Consider the following 18,655-nt stretch of genomic DNA (forward strand, 5'->3'; position numbering starts at 1 on the left):
TATCTTGCTTTACTTTCCCTTTGAGTGATTAATTTCAGTCCCTTGTTCTGTTTCCGAAAATACATCAGCTCTGCATTGAAGTGTCCTTGAGTTTGCAAATGTTTCCCTTCTCCAAAAATATTTTAAAATCTTGCTGTTTGTCATATTTTAAAATATTGTTTTTTGTCACACACTTGTATGTCAATAAATACTAAAATCAAGTATCTAAACCCTGCCTGACCATCTATAGTGTACACTAGACCAATCTTTACAGTAAAAACATTGTAATATTCAGTTAGTTACAGCAATCAGTATGAACTAGTGATAGCAGTTAATTTATACTTTCATTCTAAAGACCTTTCTTTGAGACAAATTATTTTACCCTATCCAATTCTATTTATATGTTCACATGAAGGAGCTGGAACAGACTCTGCCTAATGGTGTATTTTTACTTTCATTTGATCATTCATTTCTAAATAATCCTTTCCATTTCAAGCCATAATGGACTTACAATATACATCACATTGAAATGCTTAGTAGCCAAATGAAATGCAGATCTAAGCTAAATAAAAATAGCTATTCCATCTAGGGTTCAGCTCCCTCTCATGATTTAGCCAACAAGGTTGCAATGTTATTTATACAGATTTCAAAATATTTTACTTACCAAAACTGGCTTCCTGGAAAAAGATAACAATAAAAGTGAACTGGTAAGTTTAGCGATGACAGAGTTGGTTAAAATTTCAATAATCCACAATAGCCACAAAACTGATCAATAAACATCAACTTTGACCTGAAAACCTCCTCGTGCAACTGGGTCCTAGATTTCCTCAGTCTGTTTAGATTGGCACCCACATCTCCTCCATGATCTCCATCAGCAGAGGTGAACCACAAGGCTGTGTCCTTAGCCCTCTGCTCTACTTGTTTTACACTTACGACTATGTGGCTAAGCACAACTCCAATGCCATATTTAAGTTTGCTGATGACTGCACTGCCGTAGACTGACTCAAAGGTGGTGACGAATCAGCATATAGGAGGGAGATTGAAAATCTGGCTGTGGGGTGCCATAACAACAACCTCTTCCTCAAAGTGAGCTGATTATTGAGTTCAGGGGGAGGAAGCCAGAGGTCTATGAGCCAGTCCTCACTGGTGGATCAGAGGAGGACAGAGTCAGCAACTTTAAATTCTTTGGTGTTATTATTTTGAAGGATCCGTCCTGTGTCCAGCACACAAGTGCAATTACAAAGAAAGCATGGCAGCGCCTTTACTTCCTTAGAAGTTTGTGTAGGGTCCACATGGCATTTAAAACGTCAACAAACTTCTATAGATGTGTACTGGGGAGTATATTCACCGGCTGCATCACAGCCTTGTATGGAATCGCCAATGCTCTTGAATGGGAAATCCTTCAAAAGTGATGGATACGTCCCAGAATATCAAGGGTAAAGCCCAACTCGCCATTGAGCACATCTACACTGAGTGTTATGGCAGGAAAGCAGCATCCATCATCAGGGACCCCCACCACCCAGAACATGCTCTCTTCTCACTGCTGCCATCAGGAAGGAGGGACAGGGGCCTCGGGACTCTCACCACCAGATTCTGGAACAGTTATTACTCCTCAACCATCAAGGTCTTGAACCACTTGCCCCATCATTGAGATGTTTGCACAACCTATAGACTTTCCGGTACTCTTTATTTATTGCTTATTTATTTTTTATTATTATTTATTTATTTTTCTATTTGCTATCTGTTGCATACTGGCTGAACTCCCAAGATGGTGTGGTCTTTCACAGATACTATTATGGTTATTATTCTATTATGGATTTATTGAGTATGCTGATAAGAAAGTGTTGGTATACAGTGACATATATGTACTTTGATAATAAATTTACTTTGATCTTTGAACACAATTCCATGCATAGTGCAGCAATCTTATTAGAGTAATTGTAAGCATGAATACTAATGTGATTTTACTTTTTTATGCAACACACACAAAAAATGCTGGTGAACGCAGCAGGCCAGGCAGCATCTATAGGAAGAGATACAGTTGATGTTTCAGGCTGAATCCTGCCCGAAACATGGACTGTACCTCTTCCTATAGATGCTGCCTGGCCTGCTGCGCTCACCAGCATTTTTTGTGTGTGTTGCTTGAATTTCCAGCATCTGCAGATTTCCCTGTGTTTACTTTTTTATATCCAGGGTATAAATACTGTCCAGGTAGAAACAATAGCTCATAAATCAACATTTAATAACCTGGTGAAATGACTAACATTGTGATACAAGTGCAAAAATTTGTTTTAGGTAAAAATAAAGAAACTACTTTCTATGCACATGGGAGAAGTCACAGCAATATTGTGTTGACTGTTATATTAATTACTGAAGACTCCTAACAAAATTGATAATTTTAATAGAACACTAGAGTAGATCATTAAGCCAAATGCAAAACTTCCAACAGGTTCTTGGATGATACTTTTTCTTTAAACTTTCTAATTGATTTTACGTATTGAATAAAATTGGGCAAAACTGTTAAGCCTTTATTTTCACTGGTTCAACCGGACTTGATTTTGCAAAACAGGGAGGGGAGATTTATAAGAAGCTATTCTGCCACATATTTTTACTGATGAATTACTAATAGCAGTTGCAAAGCTGAGCTGGCAAACTTTGCAAATTAAACTCACACAGTGATAGCAATTCTTACAGTAGATTAATAAGACTCCAGAAAGATCATTGTCAAACTGGAGAAGAATTCTTGCTGCCACAACAGTTTTTTTTTTAATTCACAAATACTAATGATTTAAGTGAATGCAATAATTTAGCCAAACTTATTTAACATATTGAGAACATGTTTAACAAAATAAAGCTTCATAGAAGTGTTTTGTCTTTGTATTGAATATTACTGCAGGATGCTTTAAATACTTTAATGCCCTAAACTGCTGACATCATTATTTCACTTCACACTGTTAGGCACAATAGCATCAATAAACTTATACAACAAAAGTACAAACTTTCTATTAGGAAAGTCCACCTGCTGTGCTAACTGAGAAGTTTACTTACCAAACAGCGTCATTAGAAGATTAAAATTATACATGTTTTACTTCTGTTCCTCAAGTGTATAGATAGATATTCTATTAAATTAAATACAAAGACAAGCCTCCAGCTCGACAATAACTCTGTGACAAAGCACTGAAAGATCTTTTGCATGATGAATTTAAAGGTTTAATGCTTATTTAAAAGTAAACACTTAAATTATAAACTACAAGTACATAGGTATGTTCTGAAATACACATATTAATTAACTAACTGGTTGTCTATTGCATGGTAGAACAGAAAGGTGTTTTGCAAGTGTCATACATGATGATACAAAGATAGGTGGAGGGGCCGGTAGTGCTGAGGAAACAGAGAGTCTGCAGAGAGACTTGGATAGATTGGGAGAATGGGCAAAGACGTAGCAAATGAAATACAATGTTGGAAAGTGTATGGTTATGCACTTTGGTAGAAGAAATAAACGGGCAGACTATTATTTAAATGAGGAGAGAATTCAAAGTTCTGAGATGCAACAGGACTTGGGAGTCCTCATGCAGGATACCCTTAAGGTTAACCTCCAGGTTGAGTCGGTGGTGAAGAAGGCAAATGCAATGTTGGCATTCATTTCTAGAGGAATAGAGTATAGGAGCAGGGATGTGATGTTGAGGCTCTATAAGGCACTGATGAGACCTCACTTGGAGTACTGTGGGCAGTTTTGGTCTCCTTATTTAAGAAAGGATGTGCTGACGTTGGAGAGGGTAAAGAGAAGATTCACTAGAATGATTCTGGGAATGAGAGGGTTAACATATGAGGAACGTTTGACCGCTCTTGGACTGTACTCCTTGGAGTTTAGAAGAATGAGGGGGGACTTCATAGAAACATTTCGAATGTTGAAAGGCATGGACAGAGTGGGTGTGGCAAAGTTGTTTCCCATGGTGGGGGAGTCTAGTACGAGAGGGCATGACTTAAGGATTGAAGGGCACCCATTCAGAACAGAGATGTGAAGAAATCTATTTAGCAAGAGGGTGGTGAATCTATGGAATTTGTTGCCACGGGCGGCAATGGAGGTCAAGTCATTGGGTGTATTTAAGGCAGAGATGGATAGGTATCTGAGTAGCCAGGGCATCAAGGGCTATGGTGAGAAGGTGGGGAAGTAGGACTAAAAGAATGGATCAGCTCATGATAAAATGGCGGAGCAGACTCGATGGGCCAAATGGCCAACTTCTGCTCCTTTGTCTTATGGTTTTATAAATATATAGCGCAAGAGAAACTTTAAAGCATAAAATTGATTTTTTTTTTAAGTATCTGAAAATAATCCTAGAGGAATCACCAATCTATAGGTAATTCTCACGGAATTCTACAGTTCAGTTGGACATCGGATGAAAATCTCATCAAATATTTAAATTACACTACCAACATTAAAATGTTTATTTATGCACAATACTAAGAGCTGCTGATGAATTTAAAAGCTGCATCCAATACTTACTTGCGATAAAAAGTTTCCTGTTTCTATAGAGGAAAATTCCACAAACTGCAGCAATAATCAGAAGTACAAGGATAGCAATTGCTCCAACCAATCCAGAAATGTTTTTATCTGTTTATACAGAGAAAGAAAACACAAAGTTGTCAAATGAAAGATGGTGATGTTTTACCATGCTTTAGAAAAGATTTACAATGATTTAAAACTTCTAATGCTTTGTAGAAAACGGTCAACTCACTGTTAAATGAGACCCATATTTCCACTTCTTTAATCCCCAGAGGATTTTCACTCTTGCAAACATATCTCCCTTCATCCAATGCTTTAGATGACTGTTGTATTGTTAGGTATGCAGTAACACCTTCTTGTAAGACTACATATCTACTGTTAGAGAAAATTTCCACGTCATTGTTTCGTAGCCAGGTTAATTTGGGAAGAGGATTTCCTTCCTTAGAGTGACAGGTGAGTGTTGTATTCTTTCCCTCAACTCCATTTATAAGAGGTTCTGATTCAGGAAGTGGAGCCTCTGAAATGTATCAAGATCTATGTTCAATAAAATATCATTCAATATTCAAAGTAATCTTTTTCACACCAAAATAGTAAAAGACCAACATAGTTTTATCCTTGTGATTGGAGAATGAGGAGGTGGGAGGAAGGGTGAAAAATTACATATTATTGCATACTTAATTTTGATTGTGAAAATCAGTTGCAACAATCTCACTGAAGCAAAGACATGAATGAAGTAGCACAAATTGTTGCTGTAACATTTGATGAATCACACCTACATTAACATTTGAAGTAACAGCTGCATACAAAATTTGAAACAATAACTTTGAAAGTAAGACCTAAAAAATTGTTTTTTTTTTCTAAAAATAACGTTTAATTTACAAATCAAATACCCGTCTAGATCCACCACTTAAAGCATACATATTCTTGTAAATATGTTCTGAGTGGTGTGTAATACACAATCCTCGTATATTGGGACAGTTCAGTTTGAAATATACAGTAAGTTTAAACCATTCAATGCCTCTAATCTGCTCAAAAGTCTTATTTGTTGAGAGCACCTCTTCATAAAGATGAACTATCTAAGACATTAGTCTTTCTCAGGAAGTACCGTGGAAGACATTTCATCATCAAATGCTTGTTATTCTGCTGACATTTAAGGCAGCAAATAGAAGACATTTAGAGCTCTCTTAAAGCAGGTAACCACATTAAAATAGGTATTTAAGCTGCCTCAGTCAACCACTAATTTGAACATGTCCTTGCTATTCACTATTAATAAAAATAACATATGGTCAATGAACTTGCTGCATACGCAATCTAAGACTCGTAAAGACAGGTCAAGTGGTAAGATACAAACTGTCTCAGCCTAAATCGTTGAATGTTTATTCTCCTCCATGGATGCTGTCAAACTTGCTGTGTCCCTCCAGTATTTTGTGTGTGTTGCTCAAGATTTTCAGCATCTGAAGAACCTCCTGTGTTTATGGTATATGGCGTATAGAATTCACTACATTACAGTGAAGATACTGTACCAGATAAAATTATTAATTAAAGGCATCTACTCTTAAAATCAGATTGCAAGAATTAATGCTACATCATACAGGCCATCTACCATCAATATCACATACAATATCATATAAAACATATAATTTTCTTTCTACCATGGTGAAAACCGAGTATCAAGATACAGTACATCATAAAGGAAATTACAACTTTAGATATAGGACCTCAGTTAAACACAAAATGAATTTTAGAAATATGATTTGCCTTTAACACAGTTGCTCCTGAGCCCATACTTAAGATAGTCAACTTCCATGAATGTCTAAAACCAAGCAGATTGCTTAATGTATAGATCAGGCACTTTATTATACTTAATAATAAGGGATTTTAAAATCCCATTGACTGTCAAATGCTTAGGTTAAATTTGACTTAAAACAGCAAGGAAATAAGTGGTAAAATACAAAGTAGCTTTATAAGCTCATTGAAAAGAATCTGTTCATTCTTCAATAAAGTGCATTTCATTGCCAAAGCAAAAGGCAGAAGGGTTTATCCTCAAAGTCGGTGGTTCTATACTTTACCACTCATTTTTCATGGGAAGAAGTCAAGCTATCGGCCCAGTAATATTTTGAGCCTTAGTCAAAATCTTAAAATCACTATAACTTTGAGCTGTTACAAAATGAATGAACTTATGGAGAAAAAGTGAAAGTGACACAAAAGCAGCATCTTGCTGCACTTTGCAGTCTCTAATAGAATTGTCAGATACTTACTCAACATTATTGAGCACGATGGTTCCATCTTTTGTTCATATGCGATATGATGACCCACACATTTAAATATTTCGCCATCATGTAAATCTGACCCTTTAATTTGTAGGACCACGCTATCATTTAATCCTGGCTGGCCGTGCACTTGATCACTAGCTTCGTATTTCCAAGTCTTATTTGACCAAACAAATGTTGGATGGGGATATCCAGCGGTCCAAGAACAAAGCAGATGCACGCTATTGTCAAAGGATTCTGCACGACACAAAGGAGGTCCCTCTGGCGGATCTGAAAAATGAAAATGTCATAAGCTTATTAATAATTTGTTATAGTGTTCCAGCTTCTGAATGGAATAAGGACTTCCAAGAACTAGGTTATTAGGTATTCAGCAAGTATCATATTTTCCCCAAGAACACTCCAGCTCTCTATTCTGAACAATTATCTCAACAGCTTTAGGTGTTATCTGTTTCCTAAAATTTGCTCCTGGAGATTTTTATATATAATAGCTAAGTTTCAAATCCTGCTACATTCTGGAGTAACAACTCGGCCATTCCTACAAGTATCATACAACATGGAGACCTACAAAATTGCACTGTTATTGTTTTACTTTATACAACCTCAATACACTGTTGCAATGAATTGATCTATAGACATGATATGCGACACATGGTTTTCACTGTACCTCGGTATATATGACAATGATAAACTAATTTTCCAATTTAATTTACTTTATGAAAATGATTGAATTTTATTTGCAGTTCATTAATTTTTTCTCGATCATAGGGCCCTTACATAAAAAGACCAAAACCAGTAATGGCTTTATTGCTTTATCCTATTGCTGAAATTTAAGATTGTATGAGGATACATCAGTGTTCAAAATGTCATCATGCTAAAACCTACAGGCATCGATGAACAGAAAACTCCTTTTTCTTTCGGTTTTCTGATCATCTCTGAATAACCAAGGTACATCAGTTCTCAACCTGTAACAAGCACAACAATAACCTGTTCTGAAGCAGCATCATTAACTCAATATAATTCCCACTGTGCTTTATTGGAGCTTTTCCAATTAGAGAAAATGACTGAGCTACTTAAGGATTTATTAACACAGATGATGTAAACCTCCAATAGACAGGGTTTTAAGAAATATCATAAAAGGAAAATCGTGGAAAGAGGTTTAGAACAGTACAGTACAGGAGCAAGCCTTCCAGTCCACCATATCAATAGTAAAATTGACAGCAGACTGTTGTTAAACAGTTTCTAACTAGCGTCAGTGAGTGCACTCGAGCAGCTGTTCAACACTACACCCTGCTTAGAGCAATCAGCTTTTAAATTGCATCAGTTGCATGTGTTTGCATTCAAAAAATAGTGATTTATGTCACTGATAGCAGACGAAAAATAAGCAGCAAGACAATTCAGAAACTGTAACACAGTCTCAAGTGTTCAGATTTGGAAATACCAGACTTGGCCAGGAGTGAAAATGAAACGATTTCACTACTTCAACAAGTTAAGAACTACAAAGAATTTGAAGGTATTGACAATCATCTTGAATGTTATGATGAAAATGAAGATTTGGAGGATGCAATCATCAGAAGCATTGTTTGAAGGTAGTCCATTATCTGTACTGATTTTGTTCGTTTACAGTCAATTAAAAGAACACGGCAGGATACACTGGTTAAATTCCTCTGTTGATAACTATTAGGAGCTGATACACAGTTTTATAATGCTGTGATAGCATTGGTAATGTTCTAATTTGTTCTGTATTTTTATTTTTAATCAATGATTTATTACACAGTTAAATTGTACCTTGTCTTCATTATACCTTTTTAACTATTTTCATGAAACTTTGGCTAATTGGGGCAGCCACCTAATCGGGGAAAAATATACTGGTCACAAAGTGTTCCTATTAGCCTGACTTCACTATACTCACTTTAAGATTAATATTTTACATTGAATTTCTACACTCAAAAGGAAATGGTTTATTATATTAGCCCTCTGAAAGTAATTTATCATTCTAAAACACCTTGATTACTTCAACCTACTAAATTCAAGGGAATACAACTACAGTTATACAAGCATATACAAGCATTTAGCCCTAGCATTATGTTTAATAGCTGTGTTGAAGGTCAGACCTGCCAAAGCTATAGTTCACATTTGAGCTAGATTTCTCCCCAGCCCATATTTTTTAAAGGTTTTATCCACCTGTCAGTCACCTCCGTAGTTAAACAGCTTGGGGAACTTACTGATAAAACTATAAAATTGCTGGGTCCAACTGCACACCTTTATTGAGAATCACTATAGCTCTCAGTCTCATGCCACCGATTGCTGCATTCCTGATCCAAACCACAATAAATCAGATACATTACAGTCAGTGGAAGCAAAATTCTAACTAAAGTCAAATGTTCATGCATCTTTTCTCTTTATCGTATTTTTTTTTATATAGTGATGAAGTTCACAACTTTCAACATTTAAGCGAACAAAAACTGAATAACTTCACTCTGTTAAGTAAATACTCGCTTGCTATTATTTAAATTTTCAGATTGATCCAAAGAATATCACAGTTTAACTAAACCTATTGTTATTTGCAACGTTGGAAAAGCAGATGCCAATTTATTCCTAGAAAACTCCCACAAAAACTACACCCAGCAGACACTTAATTAGGTACACCTGTATGTTAATACAATTATCTAATAAGCCAATCATGTGGCCGCAACTCAATATATAAAAGCATGCAGATGTGGTCATGAGGTTCATTGTTGTTCAGACCAAACAGCAGAATGGGGAATGGGGAAAATTACTAAGTTACTTTAATGATTGAATGATTGCTGGTGCCAGACGGGGTGGTTTGAGTATCTCAGAAACTACTGATCCCTTGGGATTTTCACACACATCATTGTCTAGAGTTTACAGAGAATGGTGAGAAAAACAAAAAAAAAAGTTCAGTAAGCAGCAAGTTAATGACAGAGGTCAGAGGAGAATGGTTCAAGCTGACAGGCAGGTGCCAGTAACTCAAATAACAAGGGGTACTTAATAAAGTGGCCACTGAGTGTGTGTTTTAAGATAATTTTACTTTTGTGGTTTTGTTTGAGGAATAGATATCAGGCAGGACATGAAGGATAATTTCTCTGTTCTTCAGAATTATGCTATACAGTGCCTATAAAAGTATCCACTCCCTTTGAAAGTTTTCATGTTTTATTGTCTTACAACATTGAATCACGGTGGATTTAATTTGGCCTTTTTTGACATTGATCAACAGAAAAAGACCCTTTTGTGTCAAAGTGAAAACAGATTTCTACAAAGTGATTTAAATTAATAACAAATGTAAAACATAGAATGATTGATTGCACAAGTATTCACCCCCTTCAAGTCAATATTTAGTAGATGCACCAATTACAGCCTTGAGCTTGTGTGGATAGGTCTCGATCAGCCTTGCACATCTAAACACTGCAAATTTTCCCCATTCTTCTTTACAAAGCAGCTCAGGATCTGTCAGATTGCCTGGGGATCACAAGTGCACAGCCCTTTTCAAGTCCAGCCACAAATTCTCAATTGGATTGTGGTCTGAATTCTGACATGGCCACTCCAGGACATTAACTTTGTTGTTTTTTAAGCCATTCCTGTATAGCTTTATGCTTGGGGTCATTATCTCGCTGGGCAACAAATCTCTCAAGTTGCAGTTCTCTTGTGGACTGCATCAGGTTTTCCTCCAGGATTTACATAAGAAACAGGAGCAGGAGTAGGCCATTTGGCCTGTCGAGCCTGCTCTGCCATTCAATAAGTTCATGGCTGACCTGGCCATGGACTCATCTCCACCTCCCTGCCTTTCCTCTACAACCCTTAATTCCCTGCATTGTGCTGCATTCATTTTACCCTCTGCCTTCCAAGACTCGCCTCAGTGTAGCATCCCTACAGCATGATGCAGCCACCACCATGCTTCACGGTAGGGATAGTGTGCTTTTGATGATGTGCAGTGTTTGGTTTAGTCTAATGGCCAAAAAGCTCAATTTTGGTTTCATCAGACCATAAGACCTTCTTCCCGCTGACTTCAGAGTCTCCTACATGCCTTCTGACAAACTCGAGCTGGGGTTTCATGTGTTTTTTTCCCCCGCCAACAGTTGGCTTTCTCTTTGACACTCGCCCATAAAGCTGCAACTGGTGAATCACCTGGGCAACAGTTGATCTATGCACAGTCTCTCCCATCTCAGCCACTGAAGCTTGTAACTCCTCCAGAGTTGTCTTAGGTCTCTTCATCGCCTCCCTCACTAGTACCCTTCTTGCACAGTCACTCAGTTTTTGTGGACAGCCTACTCTAGGGAGGTTTACAGCAATGCCTCATTTCTTGATGATTGACTTAACTGTACTCCAAGGAATATTTAGTGCCTTGGAAATTTTCTTGTATCCACCTCCTGAATTTTGCTTTTCAATAATCTTTTTGCGGAGTTATTTGGAGTGTTCTTTTGTCTTCATGGTGTAGGTTTCGCTAGGATACTGACTCACCAGAGGTTGGACCTTCCAGATACAGGTGTAATTTTACCACAATCAATTGAAACACCTTGACTGCACACGGGTCTCCAAAAGCAGATCTCCATTTAACTGATTATATGACTTCTCAAACCAATTGGCTGCACCAGTGATGATTTGGTGTGTCATATTAAGGGGCGGGGGGGGGTGAATACTTATGCCATCAATTATTTTGTGTTTTTTATTTGTAATTAATTTAGATCACTTTGTAGAGATCTGTATTCATTTTGACATAAAAGCATCTTTTTCTGTTGATCAGTGTCAAAAAAGCCAAATAAAATCCACTGTGATTCAATGTTGCAAAACAATAAAACTTGAAAACTTCCAAGAGGGATGCATACTTTTTATAGGCACTGTATTTCTTTCTACATCCACTAAAGAAAGAGGATACGGTCTTACATACGTTTAGTGTCTCATAAGAAAGATGACAGCTCTGATTAAAGATTATATTCCCACCATTTTGGTAGACAATAAAATGGGGCCTATAGGCATAAACAATTTAAAATTTTAAAATGTGTTTAACTAGCAATTTACTTTACCCTTGCGGGGGGGGGGGAAGAAATCTTATAACAGTGGAAGAAGTTAATTCAGTTGACATAAACTTACAGTAGACAAGAACTTGCTTGGTAACACTGACATTTGTTGAGCAAGTATAGTTCCCTTGCTTGTCACTTCCCATATTGGAATATGTAAATTCCACAAAGGTTCCTTCAACCTTTCTACAAGTTTGTTGCACTGAATCCCGACTAAATGACCAGGATATATTTGACTTCTGTTGTGACGTTGTTGAGCAGTTGAATGAAACATCGGTGTGTTTGATTACATAGATCGTCCCATTTGACAACGTTTCTCCAGGAGTAATTTTAATAGTAAAATGCTCAGCTTTGCCTGAAAATGCAAACAAAAAGGACTTTCAATCAAAGAAAGAAAAACACAGCATTTAATATTATTTCAAAGTGAACTGAGAATACAGGTTGATATGCATTTTATTTCTTTAATAAATTTAACTTATCATGGGCAATTCCTGAGTCATATATAGGAATTAATTATATCATTCAAGTACAAGTACATTTGCTAAATCTCTAAACAACTAAGACTGTTACTCCTAAGAGTAACAGGGGAGGAGAATTGAATCCGTTTGATTTCAAATACCACAGGTAGAATTTATTTTCTAATGTTCAAATTCTGCTATGCATAATTTGGATGATGAAGGAAAACAGCTAAATTTTTAAAAGTAAACACATTCTCCATTTCGTGTTATTTTAAAAGCTTTGCTTTACAACTAATTTGCAATTGATCTCTGGGTTCAGGTCCAACAGTTTGTTAGAAATCATTTTCCAACTAATGGTCATCTTACACTGGCTGGCTCTTTCCAGGATTCAAAATTCAATTTGATAAAACATTTCCACATTCACCTCAAATTTTCTATTTTTTCTGCATTTTCCATTTAATAAATGAGAATTTTCCTTGCAAGCTTACAAGTTCTACCAATGACTTATACGTTTTTACTGCATTTATTTGTGATGTGACAACAGGTTTTTATAACAACATAAGTCAAGCCTGATAATGCAGAACATACAACTTAAATCAATTCTTGTAATTTTCACCAGGACTGAATACATTTGCACCCCAAGGACACTAAATTTGAGAACAATCCATGGACAATGTATTCATTATATGGTCCATTATAAAGTGTAGCCAGATGGAAACAAACAGAAACTGACCTCCAATGTCTTCCTCATTTTAAGTGATGAACATTCTTTTATGCTTGAATGGTGTTTTATTTAATTTCCTAGATATTACATTACATTTGCTGTTCTCTATTTTCAATATAATTGAAATATTTTCTTTTAAAAAATTTCTATTGAAAACAGCTAACAAATTTCATCTTATCAGAATTCTGATATTACTGTGCGCATAACCTAAGTTATCATATGCATAACTGATGTCAATGATTAAGAGAATCGTCAGTATTACCCCTCCCTACCATATGCTTATTAAAAAAACAAATGAGATTATTCATCACAACAGTCTTTTCATACATACACAATAGATTCAGGAGAGGCCAATGAAAGAACATGCCTTTAGAAATATCAGTTGGATCATTTCCCCAACTCAGTTAAGCAATGAAACTGTAAGGGATGTAGTGGTACTGTGTTTGCTGCCCACAAAGCTCGCAACTCAAAGAAACATCTTAAGCCTTACCTGATATAGCTGGCTTCAGGAACCCTCACTAAAAGGAGGTTATACTGCAGCCATCTACTCTTCAAAGACCAGATCACTTCCCTGTTTCTCCTCTTTGTAAATTTAGCTACCAATACCCATTATTTGAGCAGTGGATCCTCCCCCCACACCAAGGATGGGATATTTCCAGCTAGCCAAGGGAATTCAAACACAGTTCATATAAAAGTTGCTGGTGAACGCAGCAGGCCAGGCAGCATCTCTAGGAAGAGGTACAATCGACGTTTCGGGCCGAGACCCTTCGTCAGGACTAACTGAAAGAAGAGCTAGTAAGAGGTTTGAAAGTGGGAGGGGGAGGGGGAGATCCAAAAAGATGAGAGAAGGCAGGAGGGAGAGGGATGGAGCCAAGAGCTGGACAGGTGATTGGCAAAAGGGATATGAGAGGATCATGGGACGGGAGGCCTAGGGAGAAAGAAAGGGGGAGGGGTGAAGCCCAGAGGATGGGCAAGGGGTACAGTGAGAGGGACAGAGGGAGAAAAAGGAGACAGAGAGAAAAAGAATATATATATTTAATAAACAAATAATGGATGGGGTACGGGGGGGGGGGAAGTTGACTTCTCTAATTTCCGTTAATGCCCCTCCTCCCCCTTGTACCCCATCCGTTATTTATTTAATATATATTTTCTTTTTCTCTCTCTCTCCTTTTTCTCCCTCTGTCCCTCTCACTATACTCCTTGCCCATCCTCTGGGCTTCACCCCTCCCCGTTTCTTTCTCCCAAGGCCTCCTGTCCCATGATCCTCTCATATCCCCTTTGCCAATCACCTATCCAGCTGTTGGCTCCATCCCTCCCCCTCCTGTCTTCTCCTATCATTTCAGATCTCCCCCTCCCCCTCCCACTTTCAAATCTCTTACTAGCTCTTCTTTCAGTTAGTCCTGACGAAGGGTCTCGGCCCGAAACGTCCACTGTACCTCTTCCTAGAGATGCTGCCTGGCCTGCTGCGTTCACCAGCAACTTTGATGTGTGTTGCTTGAAATTCCAGCATCTGCAGATTTCCTTGTGTTTGCAAACACAGTTCATTATATTTTTTAGTGACTCATGTTTAAATTTAGGTAAAAAACTCAAAACACATTTAAAACTCAGAGGATTTTTGTTTGATAAGCAATTTCCAAATTACAACTAATCTCTAAAACACAGAGGATTTCGAAAGCACAGGTACAATTCCTATAAGCAGTCCCACCAAGGTGGACACCTTCCTGGAGGAGGATGGAGGGGCCAGCAGTTGAAAGGTAGAGGTGGTACAATAACCCTTCTAGGTCTAGAGTGTAGTGTAGAGCACATCTACATGGAGTGTTGTTGCAGGAAAGCAGCATCCATCATCCAGGACCCACCACCCAGGTGATGCTCCCCTCTTACTGCTGCCATCAAGAAGGAGATACAAGAGCCTCAGGACCCACACCACCAGGTTCAGGAACAGTTATTACCCTTCAACCATCAAGCACTTGAACCAAAGGGGATAACTTCACTCAATTTCACTTGCCCCATCACTGAACTGCTCCCACAATCAATGGACTCACTTTCAAGGACTTTTCATCTCATGTCCTCGATATTTATTGTTTTTTTCTCTATTTGTATTTGCACAGTGATTGTTTGTCTGTCCTGTTGGGCATGGTCTTCCATTGATTCTATTACGTTCCTGGGGTTTTACGGAGCATGACTGCAAGAAAACTAATCCTAGGGTTGTATATAGTGACATCTATATAAACATCAATAACAAATTTATATTGAACTTGAATTTTGAATTAGTTCAGGATTATTGTGACGTTGCAGTCAATTGGAATCCTAATGGAGGAATCGTGCTGGATTTCAGGATGGACCAGCACCAATGCAAGAAAGATTCATTCGAGATGTGACATGCTCCTATGTTCCTGCATACAGGGTCTTCCGTGTTCCTCCTCACAAGGTGTTGTTGTGTACTGTCCAGCTAGGTCTTCCAATATAAAGTAACAGTCTATAACAAGTGAGAGGTTGCTGTTGTGACACCACTCAAGCAGATTTTCAATCTCCCTCCTATATGCTGATTCATCACCACCTTTCATTCAGCCCACAAAGTTGAATATGGTAAATGGAATGTTAGTGTAACATGGGTGCCTGATGGTCAGTGTGGATCTAGGTCATAAGACCATAAGATCAAATGTTGCACATTCACATTTGATCATTAGTCGGGGGAACACAAGTTCAATCTCCACATTGGAGCACCAACAAGAATTGACTGCAAGACACACACTTCCTCCCTTTGCCTTACTCAAGTCCATAGTTTAGTCCATTCTGTACTCCTCAAATCCTTCTGGTCTGACTGCTGTGTCAGCACCTTTGCAGATAACAAAGTCTTAAACAGCAACAGCTCCACGTCCAATTCATCAGATAATGTTGACGGACACCCAGGAACAATCTAAACCTCCGAACGAACCATATCCAACTAACTGCCGCACAGAAGTCAACAGAAGGTTATGGTGTTCAAAACCAACCAGTAGGACACAACTGAGTTCTGGCGAGCCTATTGATCTGAAATGCTAACTTTTGTTTCTTGCTCCATGGGTGTTACAGAGATTAAAAAGCAGCTCTTTGTATATTGCAACCAGTCCTGATCACTGGAAGTAAAAGCTTGGAAACAGAACACAGAGGGTCTTGTGAACAACCACCAGTGCAAGCTATCTGTATTTAGACTAAGCAGAAATGATTAATCTGCAGCATTTCTTTAAATTAAGCGAATGAACTAAAATCATGTGTGCACCAATAACAAAGTTATCTTTTGAGATAATGGCATGGTGATATAGCAGTTAATGTCACACTTTACAGTGCCAATGATTGGAAGATTGAGCTTCAATTCCTGCCATTGTTTGGAAGGAGTGTGTGTGTGTGTGTGTGTGTGTGTGTGTGTTTGTTTGTGTGTTCTCCCCATGAATATGTGGGGTCCCTCTCACATTCCAAAGACATACATTCCCTGGTTAGTCATTTGTAGCCATGTCATCATGTCATGTTGTCATCAGAAGGATGGTAGGCGACACTTGTTGAGCTGGTGGCAGCCTACTCCGTACTGCGCTGGTCATTGTCACAACGCCACATTTCACTGTATGTTTCGACGTACACATGACAATGAAAGCCAATCTATATCTTTAAAGAGTTCAGGAAGCTATTCCTGCGTTCAGACAGGCAGCAGTCTCTGAGCGGCATTCAGAAATTCCTGTATTCAAAAAGGCAACATCTGCCTTTAGTGCAGAGAATGGAGCAAGTGAAAACATTTAAAGTCTGCATGCTATCATCATTATCATCAGGTGTCATGTTGTATGATGTATGACCATGATCTGATGACCATGATTGCTCTTGGCAAACTTTTCTACGGAAGCAGTTTGCCGTACACCTGGATGCTATACTGAAACTCTTCCCAAATGAGTGAATCAATCTTCTGATCATTGATAAGCAAAAGCAATTCCAGATGCTGGAAACGAGATAAAATCAGAGAATGTTGCAATTTCTCAGGCAGCTGTGTGGAGAGAAAGGAATGAAGAGGTTTCATCAGATTATCAAACTATCTGCTGGAGCAAATCAGGCAGCTTCGGAAATCATACTTTTTCCAACAAATGCTGTCTGACCCACTGAGATCCCCATCAGATTGTTTGCTGGCCCAGATACCACCATCTGCAATCTGGTGTAGCTCATCCCATCTTGATTCCACTGGAAAGTTGTGACCTGAAAAATTAACTTTAGGGTGCTGCCTGACCACCTGCATGTTTCCAAATGTCCCCCGACATGGCAGGTACAGGTCCGATTTTAAATCAATGCGTCAGTTACATATAAAAAAAATCTGGTGAACGTCTTGCAACTGTAGTACACTCCCAAGAGTGCAGAGAGCCAGAGGCACACAGGTATTAATTAACGTTAGAATGGCTGCTACATCAGCAGACATTACGGAATTTTTAACCAAAACAAATGAAATGTTTCACTCGAAATACAATTCAAAAGAAGCATCGCGATTATATTCACTAGTTGGAGTTTAAGGAAATTAAGTCCTACTACACACACAGTGTCTAGATTAAAAGACGCAGAACTAGAATACCTAAAACAATACTCCCATCAAATAATATTCATTACTGATAGCGCCTGCTGCAAATTAAAATACCAACAAGCGAAAGATGTAGAAATTATAACTTGAAGTTGGGAGAGAGAATTTGGAAAACAACCCATATAAACACGCCGAGCCTAAACTTGTCTCGGAGTAGGATCCGAGCCACACACCATTTCCTGCAAAAAACCTTCGGCTGCCCGATCGAACACGTTCTCCCTACCTGCCTCGATCAAAGCGCACAGCGTTAGGCCAAAAAGAGCGGCGAGCCAAGGTTTAACGCGACCCATTGTGCGGCGGCCGGCGAGCAGCTCACCACCGAACGCTTCGGCACTTCCTGGTCGGGAGTGCGCGCAGGCGCACCCCGGCCCTCCTCACCTGTCCTCTCCCAGCACAGGTGAGCTCAGCCTGGTGTGAGGGCGCTCCGCCTTCACCCTGTCAAACAAACTCCAGCACAGGGCGGCCGCCTCATCTCCATACGCAGGTTTGGGTTGGAAACCAAGAAAAAATGATTGGGGTGACTACTTGAACGGGCCCATCAGCAACCAGCATGGCGGAAGCGGCTTAGGACCGGGAAAACTAACCTTTCACATCACAAAGGGATCTGAGGCGCAAGGGGACTTAGGAGACCTTGAGCAGGGTTCCCCAAAGGTTAATTTGCAGGTTGAGTCAGTGTTGAGGAAGACAAATGCGATGTTAGCATTCATTTCAAGAGGACTAGAATGCAAAAGCAAGGATGTAATGTTGAGGCTTTATGTGCCACTGGTGAGGCCTCACTTGGAGTATCGTGAGCAGTTTTGGGCCCCTTATCTGAGAATGGATTTGCTGACATTGGGGAGGGTTCAAAGAAAGTTCATGAAAATGATTCCAGGATTGAAAGGCTTGCCATATGAAGAGCATTTTGATGGCTCTGGGCCTGTACTCACTGGAATTAAGAAGAATTAGGGATGACTTCATTGAAACCTGTCAAATGTTGAAAGGCCTTGATAGAGTGGATGTGTGGAGGATGTTTCCTGTGTTCGGAGGACGCAGCCCAGAAATAAAGGGACATCCAGTTAGAATGGAGATGAGGAGGAATTTCTTTAGCCAGAAAGTGGTG

The 18,655-nt window shown here is 38.7% G+C and overlaps 1 protein-coding gene across 1 annotated transcript in view; it reads right to left on the bottom strand.

The window, feature by feature from the left end:
* vsig10 (V-set and immunoglobulin domain containing 10) overlaps positions 1-17,928 on the bottom strand; it is a 34,496-nt gene extending 16,568 nt beyond the window's left edge. Inside the window, exons 1-6 of the mRNA XM_063034073.1 lie at positions 17,780-17,928; positions 11,860-12,141; positions 6,742-7,023; positions 4,716-5,000; positions 4,484-4,591; positions 644-656 (exon numbers count right to left, since the gene is read on the bottom strand). Of these exons, the coding sequence (XP_062890143.1) occupies positions 644-656; positions 4,484-4,591; positions 4,716-5,000; positions 6,742-7,023; positions 11,860-12,141; positions 17,780-17,846 (1,037 nt within the window). The 5' untranslated portion in view covers positions 17,847-17,928. The remainder of the gene's footprint in view (positions 1-643; positions 657-4,483; positions 4,592-4,715; positions 5,001-6,741; positions 7,024-11,859; positions 12,142-17,779) is intronic.
* Between the last annotated feature and the right edge of the window lie 727 nt (positions 17,929-18,655).

This window comes from Mobula hypostoma, chromosome 27 (assembly GCF_963921235.1).
Source record: "Mobula hypostoma chromosome 27, sMobHyp1.1, whole genome shotgun sequence".
Lineage (NCBI taxonomy): Eukaryota > Metazoa > Chordata > Chondrichthyes > Myliobatiformes > Myliobatidae > Mobula > Mobula hypostoma.